General features: G+C 41.3%; 1 protein-coding gene across 1 annotated transcript in view; it reads left to right on the top strand.

Annotated features, from left to right (window-relative positions):
* The window catches only part of PTPRT (protein tyrosine phosphatase, receptor type T), a 675700-nt gene that overhangs the window by 172417 nt on the left and 482940 nt on the right, over positions 1–20343 (top strand). Inside the window, exon 7 of the mRNA XM_015596894.1 lies at positions 3411–3704. Within this exon, the coding sequence (XP_015452380.1) occupies positions 3411–3704 (294 nt within the window). The remainder of the gene's footprint in view (positions 1–3410; positions 3705–20343) is intronic.

The raw sequence follows: 20343 nt of genomic DNA, 5'->3' as shown, positions 1-20343 counted from the left end.
CCCTTCCACGATCATATACCCAACCTTCATCTCTTGCAACAAAAGGTGGCTTTGAGGTCCCAGAGAAGTGTAAGCCATTATGGGCATGTGGTCCATCTTCCTTTTCCCAACATAGACTCTTCAGGGCTTCGTGCATGGGCTTCACAAGAGTTTATGAATTCCTGAAACGGTGTGCAAAACTCTAGGGAACATGCTTATGTCCATTAGTCGGGGGAAGAGAGTCTGGAATTTCTTACTGGATTTTCATAAGGACTTATGCATTCCCAAAAGTTAAAAACTGCTAGTGTCAAGTTCCTTTAATGATCCATCTAATTCATTACTGAAATATCTCAAGTGCAAGAGGAGAAAGAGCGGGGCGTGAATGCTACCTGAACCCTGAGTTCTAATGCCCCTGCCCCACCTCCTTCTAGCTTTACGGGTCGTGAGCCCTCTGTGTACCTCAGTTTCCCTTCTGATGACTCTAGTGGTCGGATTATATGCCCTCATCAGTTTCTTGCACTGTCTGGCTGAAAAGTTCATCTCAGTTGGATAGGAGAGCTGACACAAATAAAACGCAGCCTTTCTGTGCATTTTTAAAAAGTTGGTCCCTACCAAAAAAACAAAGGTTCTGGGTTTTATCTCAGCTTTTCTCTCTTTGAACCACTAGTATACGTGACTGCTAGAGAATGCCAGTTATAATTGATGGATTACTAAAAAAAAAAGAAAAAGCTAAACAATAATCCGATGGATTCTTGGTGCCAGGTAGGAGAAACACAATGATATATCCATGATACAGTCTCGAAGGGACAGAGGGAGAGATAACTGCATTGACGTGTCTGCGCATGGACGTGCAAACTAGTAAGTCATTTGAAATGGAGACACTTCTATACTCGAGAGAATGTTTGTGACTATACTTGCACCGACCATCAGAAATACCTGAGAAGAGACTAAACATTTGGAAAGATTGATACTTTATTTTCTTTCTGGTGGTCAGCAATTTACTGCTAATGCTTGAAACAGGAGAGCAAAAACCATGGTGGAAAGTCGATGGAAGAGAGCTTAATGTGGCCACTTGCTCAAGCTCCAAAGAATTAAAGTCAGCTGCTCTTAATTCTGTCCAGGGTCAGTCTGTGCATAATTATATTAAGGAATTGGGCAGAGTCATCACAGAGCTACAAAATATTACCCTTGGGGCCTCATTGGAGACTGATGGGAGCTCTGGAGAGTTGATAATGGTGATCGAAGGGTCTATATATTTAAAATGCACAAAGGATGAGCCCAGAAATTATCTGCCTGCCAACTTAACTTCTCTACCTGGAACAAATTATCCAAGAATCAATTTGCAAACACCTTTGAGATAACAAGGCCTTGAATAAAGGCTTTGTAAAGAAAAGCTTCTAGCTTGACTAATCGGCTTAATTTCCTTCTCTGACCAAATGGCAGGCTGTAATAGAGGCAATCTGATGCTGTCCCTTAAGATTTTCTTCGAGTCACACTGAGAAAATATTGTCCACCTCTGTTTCATAGCAATTATTCTGTTTCTGGAGAATTTTGTTGCTAGGTAATTCATTAGAAAGAAATGAGTTTTATCTATCCTGTAGCTCTCACCTGAGTACCAAACTGAAACTTACAGCTGCCTTACCCACCTGAATAGCCCAGAGGTCCTCTAGAAGTTCTTAAACACATACACTGTACTCCACCACCAAATGTCTCTCCTACCCTTCACTTCCTAGTTCTGCTCCAAAAATCATTAACTTGTTCATACTCCTTGACAGATAATCCCATTCCTGGCAGTTGGTCCTAAGAAAAGATGAGACAAACAGGGCTGGAGTCATTTGCACAAAGATGTTCTCTGAAGCATTATTTACTATAGGAAAACTTGGACCAACTCATGTGCCCAACAATTGGAAAATAGTCAGTGTGATCACCTGATGGATTGTTCTGTAGCTATTAAAGACAATGATGGTCTTTTGCCCATGTCCATGAGTCTCTGACTAGTGGTTACCAGAGGGTAGGTGGGGAAGGGGGAGAGGGGAGTTAGATGGGGTAAAAGGGGTAAAATATATGGTAATAGAAAGAAATCTAACTATGGGTGGTGAGCACACAATGCAATGCATATATATATGTCTTACTGTTGAATTGTACACCTAAAACTTACTGGATTTCATTAACCAATGCCACCATAATAAAAAAAAAATTTTTTTTAATATAAAAATAAAAATAAAAATAAAGACGATGGTAAAATCCATGCACTATATAAACAAAACCCTTAGGATGTAATAAATGAGGGAAAAACAGATCTATATTATGCCCATGTATTACTGGAACCCCATGAAAAAGGTTTAAGTATATGGACAGAAATTAGAATGGAACATAGAGAAATAAAAAGGACTGTTATATTGGGTGATAGGGAAGGTGACATGTGTTCTCTTTTCATTTTCTCTATTGTCAGTCCACTGCTATTTTTTTTTTTTTTTGCAACAAATACAAATCACAAATACACCCACTTTGATTTTTAGAAAATGGGCATCAAGAGGCAAACAGCCTTCCAAGGGGAAAGCTGGTCCGGGAAGGCATGCCGTTGTGGGTTACGTCCTGCCTTACCTGCTCCGTGATCTTGGTTCAGTGACCTGGTCAATTGGGTTCTCAGTTTTTTTTAAGCCATCAAAATAAAGGTGACAATGTCCCAAGAATTATACAAAGAAATCACGTAAGATTTCTTGGCAAATAAGTACAAAATAAATGCTTTTTACAGCTTTGCCAGTGAACTAAGGCTTGCCAGAGAGAGAGGCCACCATAAATGCTTGTTGAAATCCTAGTCCATTTAGCCGAAGATATAGAACTTAATGGGAGAGGGGCTGGCAACACGTAACGAATAAAATATAACTCGGCGTGGCTTTCGCCTTGACCCTTGATTCCCACTGGGGACACTGTGGCCAGTGATGCTCTCCCTGCTGGAGGAAACTACTAGGATGGGGGAAGAAGCTGACTTCTTGCTGTGCCATCATCCTTTTGCTACTTAGGAGAACTTCCACCAACAATCTATGTGCTCCCGTAAAAGAAATGTTTGTAAACCTTAGGCTCCCCTGGGTTTTGAAACGAGTCACTTCAGTAAAGGTAGGTTCTCATCTGAGGATAGAAAGTGGAATTTTAACCCAGACAGCTTTGCTGTGGTTCGGAAAAACGATTTATGCACAATTGCCTTCTTTCCTTTGTTTAGATGAAAGAGATATGGTTCCTGAAGAGATACTGATTCGGGTACTTACATACAAAACCATGAAAATTACAGTAGGCCATGAATCGGGTTAAAAAGGGGATTTGGGCTATTTTTTATGGCTCCGTCTAGAATTCTGTCCCTTTGTCTCGCATGCTTAGATTCTTCTCTGTAAACCACTTGGGTCTACATTCTTTTCTGATTGTTTATCTTTCAGAGCCCCCCACACCCATTGCCCCCCCAGAGCTGCTGGCCGTTGGGGCCACGTACCTGTGGATCAAGCCAAATGCCAACTCCATCATCGGGGATGGTCCCATCATCCTGAAGGAGGTGGAGTATCGCACGACCACAGGCACCTGGGCCGAGACCCACATAGTCGACTCTCCTAACTATAAACTGTGGCATCTGGACCCCGATGTGGAATATGAGATACGGGTTCTACTCACGAGACCGGGAGAGGGAGGCACAGGACCACCAGGGCCTCCGCTCACCACTAGGACCAAGTGTGCAGGTAAGAACCTCCTTCCATTTCGAGATGCTGGGTGGTTGCTGTGAGTGATCCTCCCCTTGGCTTTCTGTGACAATCATTCCTAAACTCCTTTGATGTGAGTGTATGTCCTGTTGTGGAGAGAAATGGTCAGGGTTTTGATCTCGCCTTAGAGGACTTCCTGCCTCTGGTGGCATCTCTGCAGACCTTGTGGCTCTAACTGTGGTTCTAAGAACTGCTCGAAGTTCTGTGTTGGGCAGAGGTTCCCAGTTCTGACAGTGTTTCCAGCGGGATCCGGGTTTTCTCTCTCCAAGGGCTCCCATGCCATTTGTTTGTCTGAGGCTTCCCAATGTTGATAGTGTCTCTGACTGCTATTGGCTTTGTGTCTCTGATGGCTCCTGACCCTGTTTCTCTGAGGTCTCCTGGCTCTGACTGTGTCTCCTAGAGGTCTCAACTGAACTTCCTCTCTGAGTGCTTCTGTCTCCTGTTGTATACCTAAGGTGTTTCTAATTCTAGCTATGTCCCTACGCTGGGCCTGTAACCCTAATGAGTTGTTTTGACGTATTCCCTGAGGGTTCTTGGTTCTGATTCTGCCTTAGTGGGGCTCCTGGCTCTGAAAGTATCTCTCAGTGGATTCTGGAACTGCTGAGTCGTAAAGAGCCTCCCAGCTCTGTATCTCTTGGGAGCTCCTGGCTCCTACCTATGAGTCTGGGTTGGGCCTGTCCCTCCAAGTGTCCTCGGGATTCTGTATCCCTGCAAGCTCCTGGCTCAGTGTTCTCCATGGGCTCCTAGCTCTGACTGTTTCTCTGAGGTTTCCAGATACTGCTTATGAGTTTGCTGGCTGGGACTGTGTCTGGGAGGGCTATTTGGATCCAACCATGTTCCTGAGATCTCCAGGATTCTGTGGTGTTTCTAACAGGGATATTGGCTGAGTTTGTGTCTCTAACTGTATCCCTGAGATGTTCCAGCTCTGAATGCAACTCAAGAAATGTAAAGAACCTGGTGTTCGTTTTCTTTTTGCAAATCACATTATTTATATTATCTTATTTTTCCCCTCTGAGTAACTGTTCGATGTAAGTATTTTTATCTCATATACCCATGAATGGAGACTCGATATCTTTAAACTTTTTGTCCAAAAGTCGTAGAACTGGTCAGTGGCGCAGTCCGAATTTGCACCTGACCCAGACGCCCGTGGTCATTGGTCACGCCATGGTGAATAAACAGAGAGGTATGCACCGTCTGCATGCTGCCTTGAGCTGGAAGTGTTTCAGTGGGGGCTCAGGAGAGCAGCAGCATGGGACACTGGCTTCCAAGGGAAAAGGAGTCACTGACGGCTTCTGGGTGGGGAGAGGACCCATAGCACAGCGACTACCATGAAACAAAAAGCAAAGTAAAATACAGTCAGTTCGGTTATAATGTGACATATATGTCCCTAAATGTCACTGCACTATGCAAAGTTATGCAAAAAAAACAAAACACTGGGCTTATGGAGTATAATACTCATACTTCATCAGTGACACCTAAAAACACGAGAAGAACCTAGTAAAAATGGTGGCACGATTTTACACACGTTAATGGCCAGGATATGAATAAATACCGCAGTACATATAGTGTGTTACCTTGAAAAGCCCTGCGATTTGCTTGTGGAGATGGGCGTCGGAAAGGTTGCTAAGCTACGGTGAAGTGGCAAAGGAGGGCCGTGTGAGGGTGGTGGAAAGTTATGACACAAGGTGTGGATGGACATAGCTCATAACATGCCTGGTGAACTGAGGGAGCAGGTAGATATTCGAGGAGGGTGTGCTCGATTCAGCTGGGTGCAGTTTTCTCCTTCATTCGTGTTTCTGTGTACAAAAATCACACCCGGCAAATGTGAAATTTGTGTTATGCTCAAATCATTCCCTGATATGTCAGTCATGATGGAACACATTCATGTCGTCAAGACAAGCGTTATAGCGGGATTGACTGTAACCATTCTAAAGTATCTCCGTAGTGTATCTTGGTAGTATATAACCCAAAGTTAGTATTTCTGTTGCTTGGGAATATTCCTTTGAAAGTTATCGAACCACTATGATGAATGGAGTTGCCATTCTCTTGATTATTTTCAAAAACGGGCCTTTAGTAAAATTCCTCGTTGAAACCTGACTGTGAAACTTACTACTTTAAAAGGACATAAGGGTATGTTATTAAATCAGGTAATACCTTATCTCAGCTTTGCAATTCAATATCCATCCATAAAAATAATTGATTTGATCCTGATGATAAGACTTTTCTCTTTCCACAGGGTAAATCTGAGGGTTTCCAGGGTTTTTGATCTTTATAAATGATTTTCAAAGTACTGTAGCAGCCCCCATGGACTTATTGCTGATGATCATATAATACATTGTGAAATTCAATCGCAAGATGATCATCTCAATAAAAATTTACAATCTATTGAAAATTGTTGCCACGACCATGTAATGGATTTTACATATTGAAAACACAATTGTCTGAGTATCACTATAAAAATTATGCGTTGAAATGATGCTTGTGGCTTTATATTTTAAAAATGTTGGTGTTTAAATAAGTTATGACTAGAATCTTCAATAACTCACATTTTACAAAATGTGTCATCAAGAAGATAATCTTCTTTCTCACATTGCCACTGATGGTAGAGTTTTTTTCCCCTCATAATTAATTTCTCAGAGAATTCAAGGTTGCTATTCATTTGTGGATGCTGTTTTGGGGGATTGGTAGTCTGAGTCCCCTCTCCTTTCCCTATTCTATTATTATTTGCGCTGAAAATGTACTCGTTATTTTATAAAACAGAAAATAAGAAAATTTGGAGTGTGGAAAGTATAATTCCTGCCCAGAGGTATTTACAGGCTGGGTTAAGATTCCAACAAAACAGCAAAAAGGATAAAACATAAAGTCGAGTATTGAAATAGCAAGCATACTTCATGGAGAAAAACAAGGTTTGGTATGGAAAGAATAACGTTCTTAGAATGGTCTAAAATAGTGGTTCCCAAAGTGGGATCTCTGACAACAGCAGTGTCAGCATCCCTCGAACACTTATTAGAAATGCAGATTCTCAGGTGTCCCCCCGACTTAATGATTCAGAAATTCTGGGAGCAGGGCCCAGAAATCTTTGATATAAGGAGGCCTCTGAGTGATGCTGGTGCATAGCCACATTTAAGAACCACTGATATTACTGTGACACACCAACATGCCACTTTGGTGGCATGTCCATTATATTGCTTGATCCTTGAAGCGGCTCTGAGAGGTAAATGGGAAGAAACCTAAGGTTCAAAATCATCAGACCAATGCCATAAATCAGTTAAGTGCTTAGAGCTTAGTCTCTTGGCCTAAGGAACTCCCTAGTACATGGTAATGTGACTTCCTCTGCACATGTCCGCTTGAGGGTGGGATTAGGTGATAGGGAGGCTGGTAACTATGGAGACCAGCTGAGAGTGAATGGCTGCCATGCACTACGGTGATAGTCCTTTTCATTGAACATCAACTGAATCCCTTCCCTGTGTCAAACACTGTGCTAGGCACTGGTGGCAGAGGCTGGCCTAGTAAGGACATGCTAGAAGTAGGCGGAGGCTCATAGCAGGGTGCCACAAGCTCAGGTATAGCTCGGGAAGATGCCAGAGGGCTAATTCAGCAAGAGCGGGTGGAGCTGTGTTATGTTCTGCCAAGTCTGACAGGTCATTCACCACCATGGCTTTGGAAGCAGGGTAGAGATTGTCAATAAGAGTTTGGCTACATAAAGCATCCCAGCCCCAACAGTCTGAGGTTCAGAATAAGACTTAGCCAGTTTGGCCAGAATCTGGACAGACTGTCAGCTAGGAACCCTGGAATGTGGGGATGAGAGAAGAGAGCCAAAGATGACATTCCCAAGCTTTGTTCTGGTTGAGATGACTGAGGGATGAATGACGGAGCCATTTTCTGAGCTGGAAAATACAAATGATGGTTTAGGGGCAAGGAAGTGAGTTTAGTTTTGGATATGCTGTGTGTGAGGCGAAGACACATGGCAGGTGATGGCATATGTAAATCTGGAGCTCAAGAGAGACCAGTCAATTACCTCTTTCTCTTCCATGAGAACTCTCTGATTGCACCTGGATTTTAGAATCAAAGGGACTTCTTAGTACCGATGTAAGCAATTTAATTCTCTTTCTTCATGCTATTCTCTTGAGATGCCCCATTCATTTACTTTTTTCACTCATCCTTTTGTTCCTTTTGCTCCGTTTAATCATTTACCATCCTTCCTGAGATAGAGACCTGGGGAGCAAATGCGATAATGTACATCAAAGCGCTTTGAAAAGCTCAAAAAAGCTCTTCAGGTGCTTATAATGAAACAAGTCATTATTTGTTGCTGCTGTTGTTCTGCATGTTATGATTATGAATCATCCTATCAAAATGAGAAGTCTTCCCTGTCCATTTCTCGGGACTGACTGGCATATGGGAAGGCGGGCCATGTTCTTCTGTTCTTCATCATCCAATGGGAAATCTCATTTTGGAACATGCTGATCATATTGTAGTGTGGTTTCTGAGAGGTTTTCTTGCTTAGAGCAGTGGATGGTTCCCTCTAGCACATCCCAGTGGCAGACATCCAGTGATATGAGTTGGGCCTAGGAGGGTTGTCTGGTGCCCACTCGGCCTCACCTTGAATGCTATCTCTAATGGAAAGGTCACCATCTCCCATGGCGGACCATTTCACTGCCGAGGATCCTGAGTGATTACTGTTATTCTCTACCCATTGTTAGTCTGGTTATCATAAAACTCTAGATGGGGTCTTATGTAGGAGCAGAGAGTATTCATTTGGCTCAAAAGAGTTGGGCAGCAGGCAGGCTGCTAGCATCCACTATCTGGAATATACACGTACAATGCGGATCAAAGGCAATGGCATTGAGAATGAGGGCCAAGGTTAGTAACTGGGGAAGGCAGGTGAGATAAGAGATGCAAACACCACACTGGTCCAGCGTGTCTCTGCATCACTTCTGCAGGTGCCACTTTGAATGACCCGGGCACCTACTTGTTGATGTCTTAAAACTATCACCCGGCTTCAGACAAAAGAAACTCTCCCCCACTGTAACCCCATCTGTCTCCGTATAATTACCCACTTATGGATCCTGATTTTACTCTCAGGGGACATATTTCTTCATATCTCCAAAAGAGATCAATCTAAAGTTGTGTCTCTTAATCTCCAGAAATCACTTCCCTTCATCCCCCAAAGCCCTGCTTGAGCCAGACTGTGGGCAGCAATCTTCACCTCATAGTTACGGAATCAGCAATGAACAGTCCAGCAAGCCGAGTGATCATCTTCCTCCTGGGAATCATAAGCCCTTTGCCTGGGAACCCCCTTCATTGTGATCTTGCAGAGTTCAGACCCTTCAAGTGATAAGTGACTACACAGCCAGAGGCACAACAGATACTGCTGATTTTGGAGGGCTCTCTTCCTATTTCCTCCACGTGAGGGTTGATTGCACATTATATGTTATTTACATATTTATGGATTTCTACTGGAAGTGATATGTGTCTACTTCTCTCTTTTCTCCAAGGGGATAAAAAAAAAAAGAGAGAGAGATTCAAATCTCCGGACTCAATGAAGTGAGAGTAGTCATTAGAACTTGGTGAAAAGGATAGAGGCTTTCGAGCCAAAAAGAATCTGCTTTTTATTTCAAGCTGGCACTTGCAAGCTGGATGACAGTGCATCCGTCTGTGCCTCAGTTTCTTTTCTCCCATTTATGGAGGTTACAACACAACTGTTTTGTTGCGGATCTTCAGTGAGAGAAGTATAATGCCTGGCAGAGTACCCAGAACATAGATACCCCTTAAAGAACATTACTTAGAAATAAATCTCAGGCCTGCAGAGAGGAGATCAGAACCTAAACTGATTTTCCTTGCTGTGGCATGAGGGACCCTGTGGTAAATGGGTGGGAAATGGGTGGCTGGGCAGGTGTCCTGGAGTCCTTCACGTGTGGCCGCGTGACTCAGAGGTGTCCGCAGTGATGCCTGACAGTGAGGGTAGATGGGAATTGTCCTTTTTCTGATTCTGTCTCTAGTCTCAAATAAGAGAGAAGTACGTTCTCCAGACCCTTCTCTCTTCTGCACGGCCACGGCTAGTGAGGATCAGGCTTGCAGACAGGGGGCGGAAGTGAGTTCTGACCCTCTGCAATGAGCACCCTCAGGTGGGCACTGAGTTTTCAGTTCTAGGGCAGAGAGAAGGCACAGAAAGAGTGAAAGAGGAGCTGAGATTCTAGAAAATGAACTAAGCCACGTAATTAAGTCTCTTGAGGCTTTTTTCCCCCCAATTCTATAAGCCCCGGCTTCACTCTGTACAATGGGGGCAGCATAATGTGGCTCTGAATTAAAGTAAATGAAACTTCCTTCTGGGCAGGATGATGCTATGAGCACAGCCATCTAACTCCAACCTCTGCCCTGCCATAATCCTGGTGAGATGGTCTATAAATCTTAGGGAAACACAGCAAGATTCGCCAATAGAAGTCAAATCGGTATCCCACCCAGAATCAAAGCAAAATCTAAAGACCAACAGAGAAACTCAGGAAAGAGGGGCTGGGTGTTCCATGCAAGTCACACCATGCTCAAAGGGACATCATTGTCAGAACTGTGCAAATGAGCCCAGATTGAAGGCAGTCACTGAAGACAGACTATGACTGCCACTTCCTCAAAAAGATGTGTTTGTGGTCTATATAGGTATTATTGCACTTCCCCTCTGCCCAGATTTCTGTGCTGCCTCTGTGCTTCTTTCTTCCACTGAGAGGTAGGGCCATGGAGGAGAGATGAGGGATGTAGAAGGGGGAAAGCCTGCTCTCAACCCACGTCATTCTGGAGCTGCTACCTGAGCCAAGAGGTATCTGCAGATGAGCAAGCATGTGCTGGTGCATGAGATATTATCTCTTCTTGCAGACCCTCTTCCCACCCTTCCACTGTACCCATAATGTCTATAAGTGGTTCTTGGAGCACCCCTCACTTGGCTTATGGAAGGGGAGGAGATAAGACAAAGCCTTCTCCCTTTATACCTACAATTCACAACCTCGGAGTCTCAACCCACACAGTCTCCTTTTTGTATAGGCTGAGTGTGGTGTTGGAATGAAGAGTCAGTGTCCAACTGGCACCTCTTAGCAATTCCTGGAAGGGACATCTGGAAGTGCCTTAGTTGTCCTTTGTAGAATGTGACAGTACTTACTGCTTACTCTTCTTGATTTTGTAGCCTTAGGTAAAATTTCAAAGCAACAAGAAAAGCCCTATTAAATATCTTGTTACTCTTAGATTTTTCTGCCCCCCCCCCCATGCTCCCTAGAGAACTAGGACCATCTGGAAGGTAAAAGACAATAATTCAGAAAACATACGCTGCTAAATACTCCCCCAATTTCTCCTAATTTTGAAGGTTGAGATTTGAAGAAAAAGTGAGCCACAGAGTGATGGTAATAATAAAAGCTGTGCTTGTTTATCAAGCTGGCCGGATTTTTAAAAATATCCCCAAAATATAATAAAATTAGAGATCAGTCATTCCTATAACTTTCAAAATCTTGAGGTCACAACACACACACACAAAATGGATGATTATAGTAATGGGACTAGTGGCTACCCAATTTGAGTACCTACAATATGCAAGGCCCATAGTGTTGAGTATTTTACGTGTAATTCCTGCAGCAACCTAGTGGAGTGGATATAATTTTCTCTACTGACTTTCTGGCAGGTAAGTGACTTACCCAAGGCCATGTATCTGCCCAAGTAGCCCAGCTGGTAATTGAACCTTTAATTTTATAGCTACAAAGCTCAAGCTCTTTCGAATGTGACCCCCAGAATCCAGCGTCATTGTGGAAACATAAAGCACCATGACCAAGTTAGGTTTATTCCAGAAATGCACTGATCAAAAGATTAAAACCATCTGGTACTCTCTAGAGAGGCTAAAAAGTAATTTAAAAAAATTCAGCCTTCATTACTGATCAGAATTCATAGTAAGCTAGGAATAGAAAGGCACTTTCTTATTTCTAGCAGAAAATGTTCTTATAGCTTCAAAGTCTTAAGAGTAAACTAAACCAAAAAAAAAAAAAAGGCTTATTAGAACTACTAAGAGATTTCAGTATTATGGTCCGACTCAGAGAAAATAAACAAAAATCAATAGCCATGTGCCAGTAATACCGTTTTAAAAATATAATAAAATGTATCCTAATCTTAAATGCAATTAAAATATAAATGGGAGCAAACTAAGATATGAGCAGAATCTAAATGAAAACACACACACACCTACAAAACTTTATTGAGGATGATAAAACGAGACCTGAATAAATGGAGAAATATATCATGTTGTTGGTTTAGCAAATTTAATATTGCAAAGATATCAATTCTACCCAAATTAATTTATAGGCTTAATACAATTGCAATCAAAATCCTAATGGGATTCTTTTTTAGAAGTTGACAAAGCGATTTTAAAATTGATCTAAAAGAACGTACAGAAGGAGGTAGTGAAGACCACTTTGAAAAAGCGGTAGTGGTGATGATGGTGGAGGCATTTCAACATTTATTATAGCTACAATAATTAAAGCCTAGAAAATAATCCGGTATATAGTGAAACTGGCTTTTGAAATTGGTATGAACGGAGGATTGCTTAACAAATAGTTTATTTGTTATTGTTTAAAAACTTGGAAAAAATAGAATGCATTGCACGTATATCGTATTATGCTAAGTAAAGCCTGGATCGATTAAGAACTTAAAAGCTGAAAAAAGCAAGAACCAGAAGAAAATAAGTGAAATATTATTCTTGTATTAGGTGGGACTCGCAGTTAATTAAAAGCAAACAAATACACTATTAAGTCAGAGTTTACAAATTTTACTGCTTAAAAAGGACAGAAGAAGGAGGAAAAAAAATCTATAGTATATCAGCAAAATTCACAAAGCAAATGGGTAAACTGGGTATGGAAAACATATGACAAAATTCAGAGGAAAAGATATACTCTTACATATAAAAAGCTCTAACAAGTCAATAAAAATGTCATCACCCTGATGGAAAAAAATTGATAAATGGCATAAGGGGATAATTGCCAAACAAAATGTGAATGGTGAAAAAATATTTTAAAGTCACAGATAATTAAATAAACTCATTTTAACCTATAAGATTACCAACATATATCTCTTTTTAATTGGTAATAACCAGCATTGGCTAAGCGCGATAAAGCAGGCTCTTACAGGCATTTCTGCAAGTGAGTTAAACGGCAAAGCATATTTAGAGGCCAGTTTGCTCATTTTTTTCCTAACGAAATAATCAGAGCTGCTCAAAAAGAGTTGTATAGAGAGAGGTCATCACTGCATTATTTATAAGGGCAAACCCTTGGAAATCACTTAAATGCACCAACAATAGGAGACTAGTTAAGTAAATTTCGTGCGTGCACACAGTGGAAATCTATGCTGGTATTGCAAACTGTGTTTTCATAGAATATCTAACAGCATGGGTCAATGTTCATGCTATAATAAGTTAAAAAAAGTCATCTTACAAAACCGCGTGTGTAATTATGTCCCAATTTTTGGAAATATAAATACACAGCCCATGTATAGGCAGGGACCAACTTATCTGTTAGAGTGATAAAGTATTGATCAGAATCCCCCATTCCGAATCCTGCTCCAAGACATTTGAAGATTCCCAGGAGAGCACCGTGGCCCCCATGCACTGCCTACCCTGAATGCGGATGTCACTCTGTTTCTCCGTGCTGTTCTCACTGGACCAAATGTGGAACGGACCCCTCCCCGCCACCCTCCCAAAGCTGCACGAACACAAGTGGCTTCCTGTAGCAGTCAAACTCTTCCTGTAGTTCGATGGGTTGGTGGCAAGAAATTGCATTGCCATGCTTCCCAGCAAATGATTTGAAATTCTTCTACAGACTTAAAAGTACTTTCATGGTCATGGATTTTTTTTACCTTTTCCTCCCCCAGCTCTCCCAGATCACTGACAAGTGCTGCACAGTCTTCTCATTGCCAAGTGGTCCATCTTTCTCTATATCAATTTCCAATGTCAAGTTCAGGACCCTTTTTGTACATCTTCTGCATTGAGGTGAAAATTAAACGGGGTGTGTGGGAAAGGTGGCTAATGCTGAAATCAAAGCCTTTATTTTAATGAGAACAGCCCTTCCTTAAAAAATGTATCTTAATTTATGTACACTTGGTGTATACGTAGGTACACAAAAACCATATATGGCATCGATTCATATCTATGTGTATATGTGTGTGTGTGTGTTTGTGTGTGTGTATATATATATACGTATGTGTGTGTGTGTATATATATATATAAAATGAGATTATGGGTCACTGTAAATGTTTTCTCTTCTTTGTTTCGCTGGGCTGTATAACATTTATACAACTTAAAATCAGGTTTTTTCCCTTAGAATCAAATGTGAATGCGAAAGATGGTTATACATTGCAAAGCACTCTGTATAAATGTGGGAAGTTATTTTTTCATTACGTTGAGTGAGTCATTGACATTCTTGGAAAGTACAGGGATGGTTGCACATTTGTTGAGCCCTGGGCTGCAAACCAAGCATCAGGCTGTGTTCAGATGGAGCAAGGCACAGTGAAATGAGGGATTTGTCGTTAGCCTGAGTTTGAATCCACATTCTGTCATTAGGATGCTGGATAGCTTCGGGCAATTTGAAGAACCTCTCTGATCGAGTTTCCTCATCTGTCAAATGAGAATGATACTGCTTACCTCATTGGGTAGAAATAAGGGTTATTACTAATGATGGCTAATAATGCATGGACTCTGCTTGCAATCCCACGAGGAAGGTATTCCATCATCACCATCACTACCGAGGCTTCCAAGTCACAGAGCTTAGGGAGTGGCTGAGGTTAGACCCCATGGAGTCTGACTCTGGTCCCTGCTCTTAACCCACCTGGCGATAGAACTCTTAAATCCCCAGAGTAATGCCTAGAACATTGTAGGTGGTTAGTTAATGAGAGCTTTTGGCAAGTTAAAACCCTAGAGAGACTCACTTTCTCTCTCTCTCTACCCAGATCCTCTTCACCAGTTATCTCCAGGGTCTTCACTGCAGTGGGTCCAAGGGGCAATGGGGAGCCACTTGTTGTGTTCCCAAAGGGACCCGGGAGGGGTCGTAATTTCTAGAGCTTGGCATGCAGCCTCTGCCAAAAGGATGTTAGAGCCAGAGGAATCCCAGGGATCTTGCCCATCCCTGGCCATTTGGGAACTCAGTGGCGCCGCTATACTGGGAAGAAGGGGAGGGCTGCACAGAGCACTGAACACAAGCCTGGCCTGAGGTAGAAAGGAATTGACTATGCACACCAGACATGAGGGTGGCCAGTGTGTCAGTCACGGTTTCTGTGTCACACCCACTGTTGGCTGGACTCACGGTCATTCTGAGATTCTTGAGGGACACTGGTAGGAACTGGAGTGGAGGGATCTATGGGGATACAACAGAGAATGCCTTGCTAGATCTACTTCCTAGCTGAGGGTATCTTGATTCATTAGAAGCTTGTTACTCTTCCAACCAACTCTTTCCTCAGATGCAGCTGCTACAGCTGCTATGGTGGCTGTGCTGTTATTCTTTCCTTGTCGTCTTCATCTTTATACTTGAGAAAACTAAAGTAATATTGACACTAAAGAACATTTTTAAAATAGAAAGCATACTCTGTGTACCAATTAATTTTTTTGCTAGTGCGGATTCCATTTCAATCATTGACCTCATTCTTATTACGTAATTATGCCTCATGTGCCACTTCTAGTTCCCACCTGTCACTCAACACCGTAAAGTAAATATTTTACAGGTTCTTAAGGAGTTTTCAACATTGTTTTAATGGCCCCACAGTGTCCCACAGAGTCTAATTACAAAAATACGATAATTTACTAAATGATTCCTATATTGTTGGATATTTGGGTGTTTCCAAAATGTTGCCATCTTCCTGCCTGTAGCCTTCCGCTTGAACTATTTTCTTAGACTAAATTTCAGGGGATGAGATATTAAAAGGTAGAGACATCCTTATGGCATTTGCAACATTTCACAGATTGCTTCCAATGAAATAATTATGCTATTTTATAATGATACGAGTACTTTCAGTGTAACCTTGACAGGATTGTGTGCTATCAATTTTTTAAATTTTGCCAGTTTCATCAGCACAAAGTGATATTTCAAGTCTGCTTTAATTCACGTCTATCTTTAACCTTTGCTTTTTCATTCTTCTCCGCCCTGCTCACATATGCCAGCCATTCTTGTCTTATTTCTGTTTCTCAAAAACATCATAGCCAAACTCTTTTCTGCCTCAGGGCCTTTGCTCAAGCTGTTCCTCTCCCTAGGAAGAGGAAACCCCACTCACACCCTTCCCACCAGTAAGTTAGTGATGGAATAACTTATCATCATCCTTTACATGTCCCTTTAAGAGTCACTTCACAGAGGGACCTGATCTAAATTAGTTTACTTCCCACTCCTGTTTTAACCACTTATAACACTGTTCACAGAATTTAACCTAATTTATAATCATCTAATTATTTGTGTACCTATTTTTTTTTATTGCATGCCTCTTCCATTGCACTATGTACTCCCTAGGGCTAGTGCTGTCATCTGTTCTGGTCACTAATGCCTGGCATCCTGACTGGCACATAGTAGGCACTCGATAAATAAGTGTTGAATGCATAAATGTTATGAAGATATATGTGTGCACTGCAGAAAATTTGGAAAATCATGAAAACACACTGACAAACATTTAAATGACCCAGCACAGCATTGGCCAGTGATAACAACTGTTACCTCATTTTTTAAAATAGTTTGTGTTTTATATTTAACTCATTAATCAGTACGGTGTTTATTTTGGTATGTGGTAAATGGTGAGGTTTTAACTTGGTTTATAGCTTTTTAAGCTATTATCCCAGCACCATTGGTGGAACAAGCTTAACATGCCCTACACAATGAGGGATTGGGAGGAAGGATGGGAAGTCTTTAGAGAGAGAAAAGAGAAGGAAACTGGTAGCTGGACCCAAAGAAGCTTCACAAAAGAAAGCCTGTCAAAGCAAGGGTCTTAGTCGTAACTGCCCTGACCTGACATAATAACAAGGCAGACGCCAGACAACAGTTAGAGAAACTCATTTTCGGAGGAAAGCTCCAGCCCAATCCAAGGGGCCAACACCACCTAACGTTTGCAAATCCTTTACAGCACTATATTTCAAAGCCCTTTATAAACATTATCTCTATTGATCCTCACCATGACTCTGAGGCTAACTTGATTAATCACCCTCATTTTATACCAGGGGACGATGAAGCTCCCAGGACTTAAGTGACCTTCCTTAAATCTCAAATCTGAGATAGCTGTAAAATAACATCTCCTGACTCTAAGCTCTTCCAGTTCCCACTCTCTGGCCACTGTAGAAGGTTTCTAAGTGCTGTGAAACTTGGATTAACCAGATGCCTTTGAGGAAAGTTAGGAGTGATGGGACAAAGAAGTCAGGAGTTCTGATTAATCGAATGTTTTTTTTTTTTTTTTAATTTGAAGGTTAAGCAGCAAGTCCATTTAAAGTTGGCCCAGACTATTTTATATGGGATGGTATGTGAACTAAACACAATAAAATTGAGCCCAGAGGACTATCTCTGAGAAGAAAGAAGTCAATAGTGTGATCCTTAATTGCCTTTAATTGTCGGCACATGCACTTGACTACCGCACCTACCCCCATAACCTTTGATCAAAGCAATGGCAGCTTAGACATTTAAAGTCCCCTCTTAGGCAGTAAAGGGCCATCCCACTGTTGAGCTGCACTAGACTCTAAACTCCAAGTACAGAGCCTTGTGCATTTCACCTCCGTGTCGGGCTGGCATACCCAGAGGATTGAAGAATGGATGAGTACGCATTCTCAATTAGGTGTGGCTATCAAAGTAATGAATTTTTGTCCCATGGGGAGTTTAGGATTCAGAATGAGTGGGCAGCGGGACGGCTGTAATATGCCACACAAAATATCCCAAGAGCATGACACTTAATTCTGGCTACATATTTACAAAGACGCTGAATGAAAGATATTGCGTAGGAGAATGCTGACGCTGTGGGGTTGAGCTATGAACCCTGTCACATGAGCGGGCTGGAGATACTGACCAAGATGTTTGCTTGAAAATTAACAGACTGGTGCCTGGAGTACATGGCGAAAAAGATAAGGCTGGTATTCACATTTTAATGACATGCTGTAGTGATGGTGAAAGAAATATGTTTTCATTATTTTCATTTTGAAACATACAGAAAAACACTTTAAAAAAAGTAAAAATCACCCATAAATCACCACTCAGATATAACAACTCCAAATTCTGGTCTAACTAACTGTTCCCATTAGGGTCTTATTTTTTAATTTTAATGCAGACATATACATCTCCTTGGACAAATTTGATCTGATATGTACATATTGTTCTGTAACCAATTTTTAATAGTATATGGTAAATATTTTCCTATATACTTATGTATTTTTTACTTCAATAAATACAGATGTGTACTGAATAATTCTATGTGCCAGGTATGGAACTTGGTATTAAGTATGTGCCATATTGAATAAAATAGACATGATCTTGGTTCTTACAGATCCTGAGACCTGATGGGAGAGATATACATTACATTTAATGTGGACAAAGAAATGCAGTCTGCACTCCTTATTTGTGGACTCTGTCTTTGCAAATTTACCTGCTCGCTAAAATGTGTTTATGACACCAAAATCAGCACTCAGGAATTCCACAGCCATTCTCAGACATGCACAGAATGGTGAAAAATTGGAGTTGCCTAATGCACCCGTTCTGGCTGAGGTCAGACAAGGTGATGCTCTGCTCTTTTGTTTCAAGTCTCCTACTGTAAACAAATATCCTTTTCGTGGTCGATTTAGTGCCATGTTTCCCCCATTTTTGTGCTTTCTATTGGTGATTTTGCTGTTTAAAATGGCTCCCAACGGTAGTGGTGAAATGCTGCCTAGCATTCTTAAGTGGAAGAAAGCTGTGATGTGACTTATGGAGAAAATGCATGGGTTAGGTGAGCTTCGTTCACGCATGAGTAATAGTGCTGTTGGCTGTGAATCCAGTGCTAATAAATTAACAATATATATTCAGTGAGGTGTTTTAAAACAAAAACACATAAACAAGGTTATGTATTGACTGGTTGACAAAAATGTTGTGGCAGAGGCTCCCAGGAACCTAAGCTTGTACCTCCCCTAGGAGCAGTGCTTCAGTATTTGCTAATTCAATGCACTTTACACAACATAATTGCAAATAGTGAGAACCAATATATGTCTATACAAATCAGTAAGTTGGGGGATGGTCAGGGATGGAGACATACATTTGGGTTCTTTAACTCTAGATGTCACTTAAAACTGTTAAAAGATAACTTTTAAGAACAGGTGAGATCATGACTCTCATATAGATGTAAAAATGAACATAATTTTATTTAATTCATTTACCAGGAAATTGGTGAGGTGTTACAACCAGTATAGGTGAAAATCCAAAAATTAGAGATATTTATAAATCAGGAATATTGACCTCAATATGCAAATGCCTCAATATGCAAATGGAGGCAAAACTGGCTTTTTTTTTTTTTTTTTTTTTCCCTCCCCCAGGTAAAACCATTTGCACATCTATAGACAAAAATTATTCTGCATTACTGCCAGTTATCTACAACTGGCAAAGTTGTCAAATAGCTCCCATAGAATTAGAATCAGATAACAGGGAAGCTCGTTCAGTAAACAATGCATCGTTTTCCATGAAAGCACAGATTTTCTCCCACAAAGCCATGGTCATAAATGTGAGCGATCTAGATAGAGTGGGCAGAGATAAGACAAGCGAATGCTGAGGAAGCCCACAGGCATGAGGTCGCATTGCAAAGGCAGAGTCTGCAAGGGAGACAGTGAAGAAACAGCTCTAGGAAGAAACAGCTTAGAGAGGCAGGAGGAAAATGTGGTGCCTTCAGGCCAACAGCAAGTCTGAGGCTGGAGAAAGTTGTCAACTGTCTGAAGGTTGAGTAAGATGTACCCTAACAGGATCCCCCATGATCTGGCAACCTGGCGGTCTTGGTAACTTAACATGAACTGCTACTGAGGTCACAAACAGGCAGAAGCCAGAGTGGCGTAGGATAGGTGAAACAGCGATCACACAGTGGAAATGTTGTTTTGATTAAAGTCTTCATATGTTCTTCTATGGATGTACCATTGATTTTACCCTAACTTTGATTTCTGGATATTTAGTTCTTTTCAATTAAAAAAAAATTGTTAATTAATACCCTCATAGATATGAATCTGTGTGCACACATCTAATATTTATCCTAGAAAAATTCCTAGCAGTGTCGTTGCTGGGTCAGTGAGCTATTTCAAGACACTGAAACAATTCTTCAAAAATTGGGTCAATTTACACCCTGCCATCAATAGCAGACGAACGGCTTTGTTTATTTGGACGTGCTCTGTAGCTAGTATGAGTCTACATTCTCTCTTTATTCTTCTCCATTTCCCTGAGACAATAACTCTACAAACAAGTGGTTTGGTGCTTGGAGCTGATAATCAATGGCTTTTATTTCTTATCGTTACTTACAAGTTGCAGTCCCCTGTTTGAAGCAGAGTCGATTCTCTCCCTTGTTGGTACTAGCACATGTCAAATATTTGCAGGTTCTTATCTTTCTTTGGGCTTGTCTTAGGCAGGCTCTGAATTTTTAGCAT

Source organism: Pteropus alecto, unplaced genomic scaffold (genome assembly GCF_000325575.1).
Source record: "Pteropus alecto unplaced genomic scaffold, ASM32557v1 scaffold45, whole genome shotgun sequence".
Classification (NCBI taxonomy): domain Eukaryota; kingdom Metazoa; phylum Chordata; class Mammalia; order Chiroptera; family Pteropodidae; genus Pteropus; species Pteropus alecto.
The sequence above is the reverse complement of the archived record's forward strand: the minus strand, read 5'-3'. Positions and strand labels throughout refer to the sequence as shown.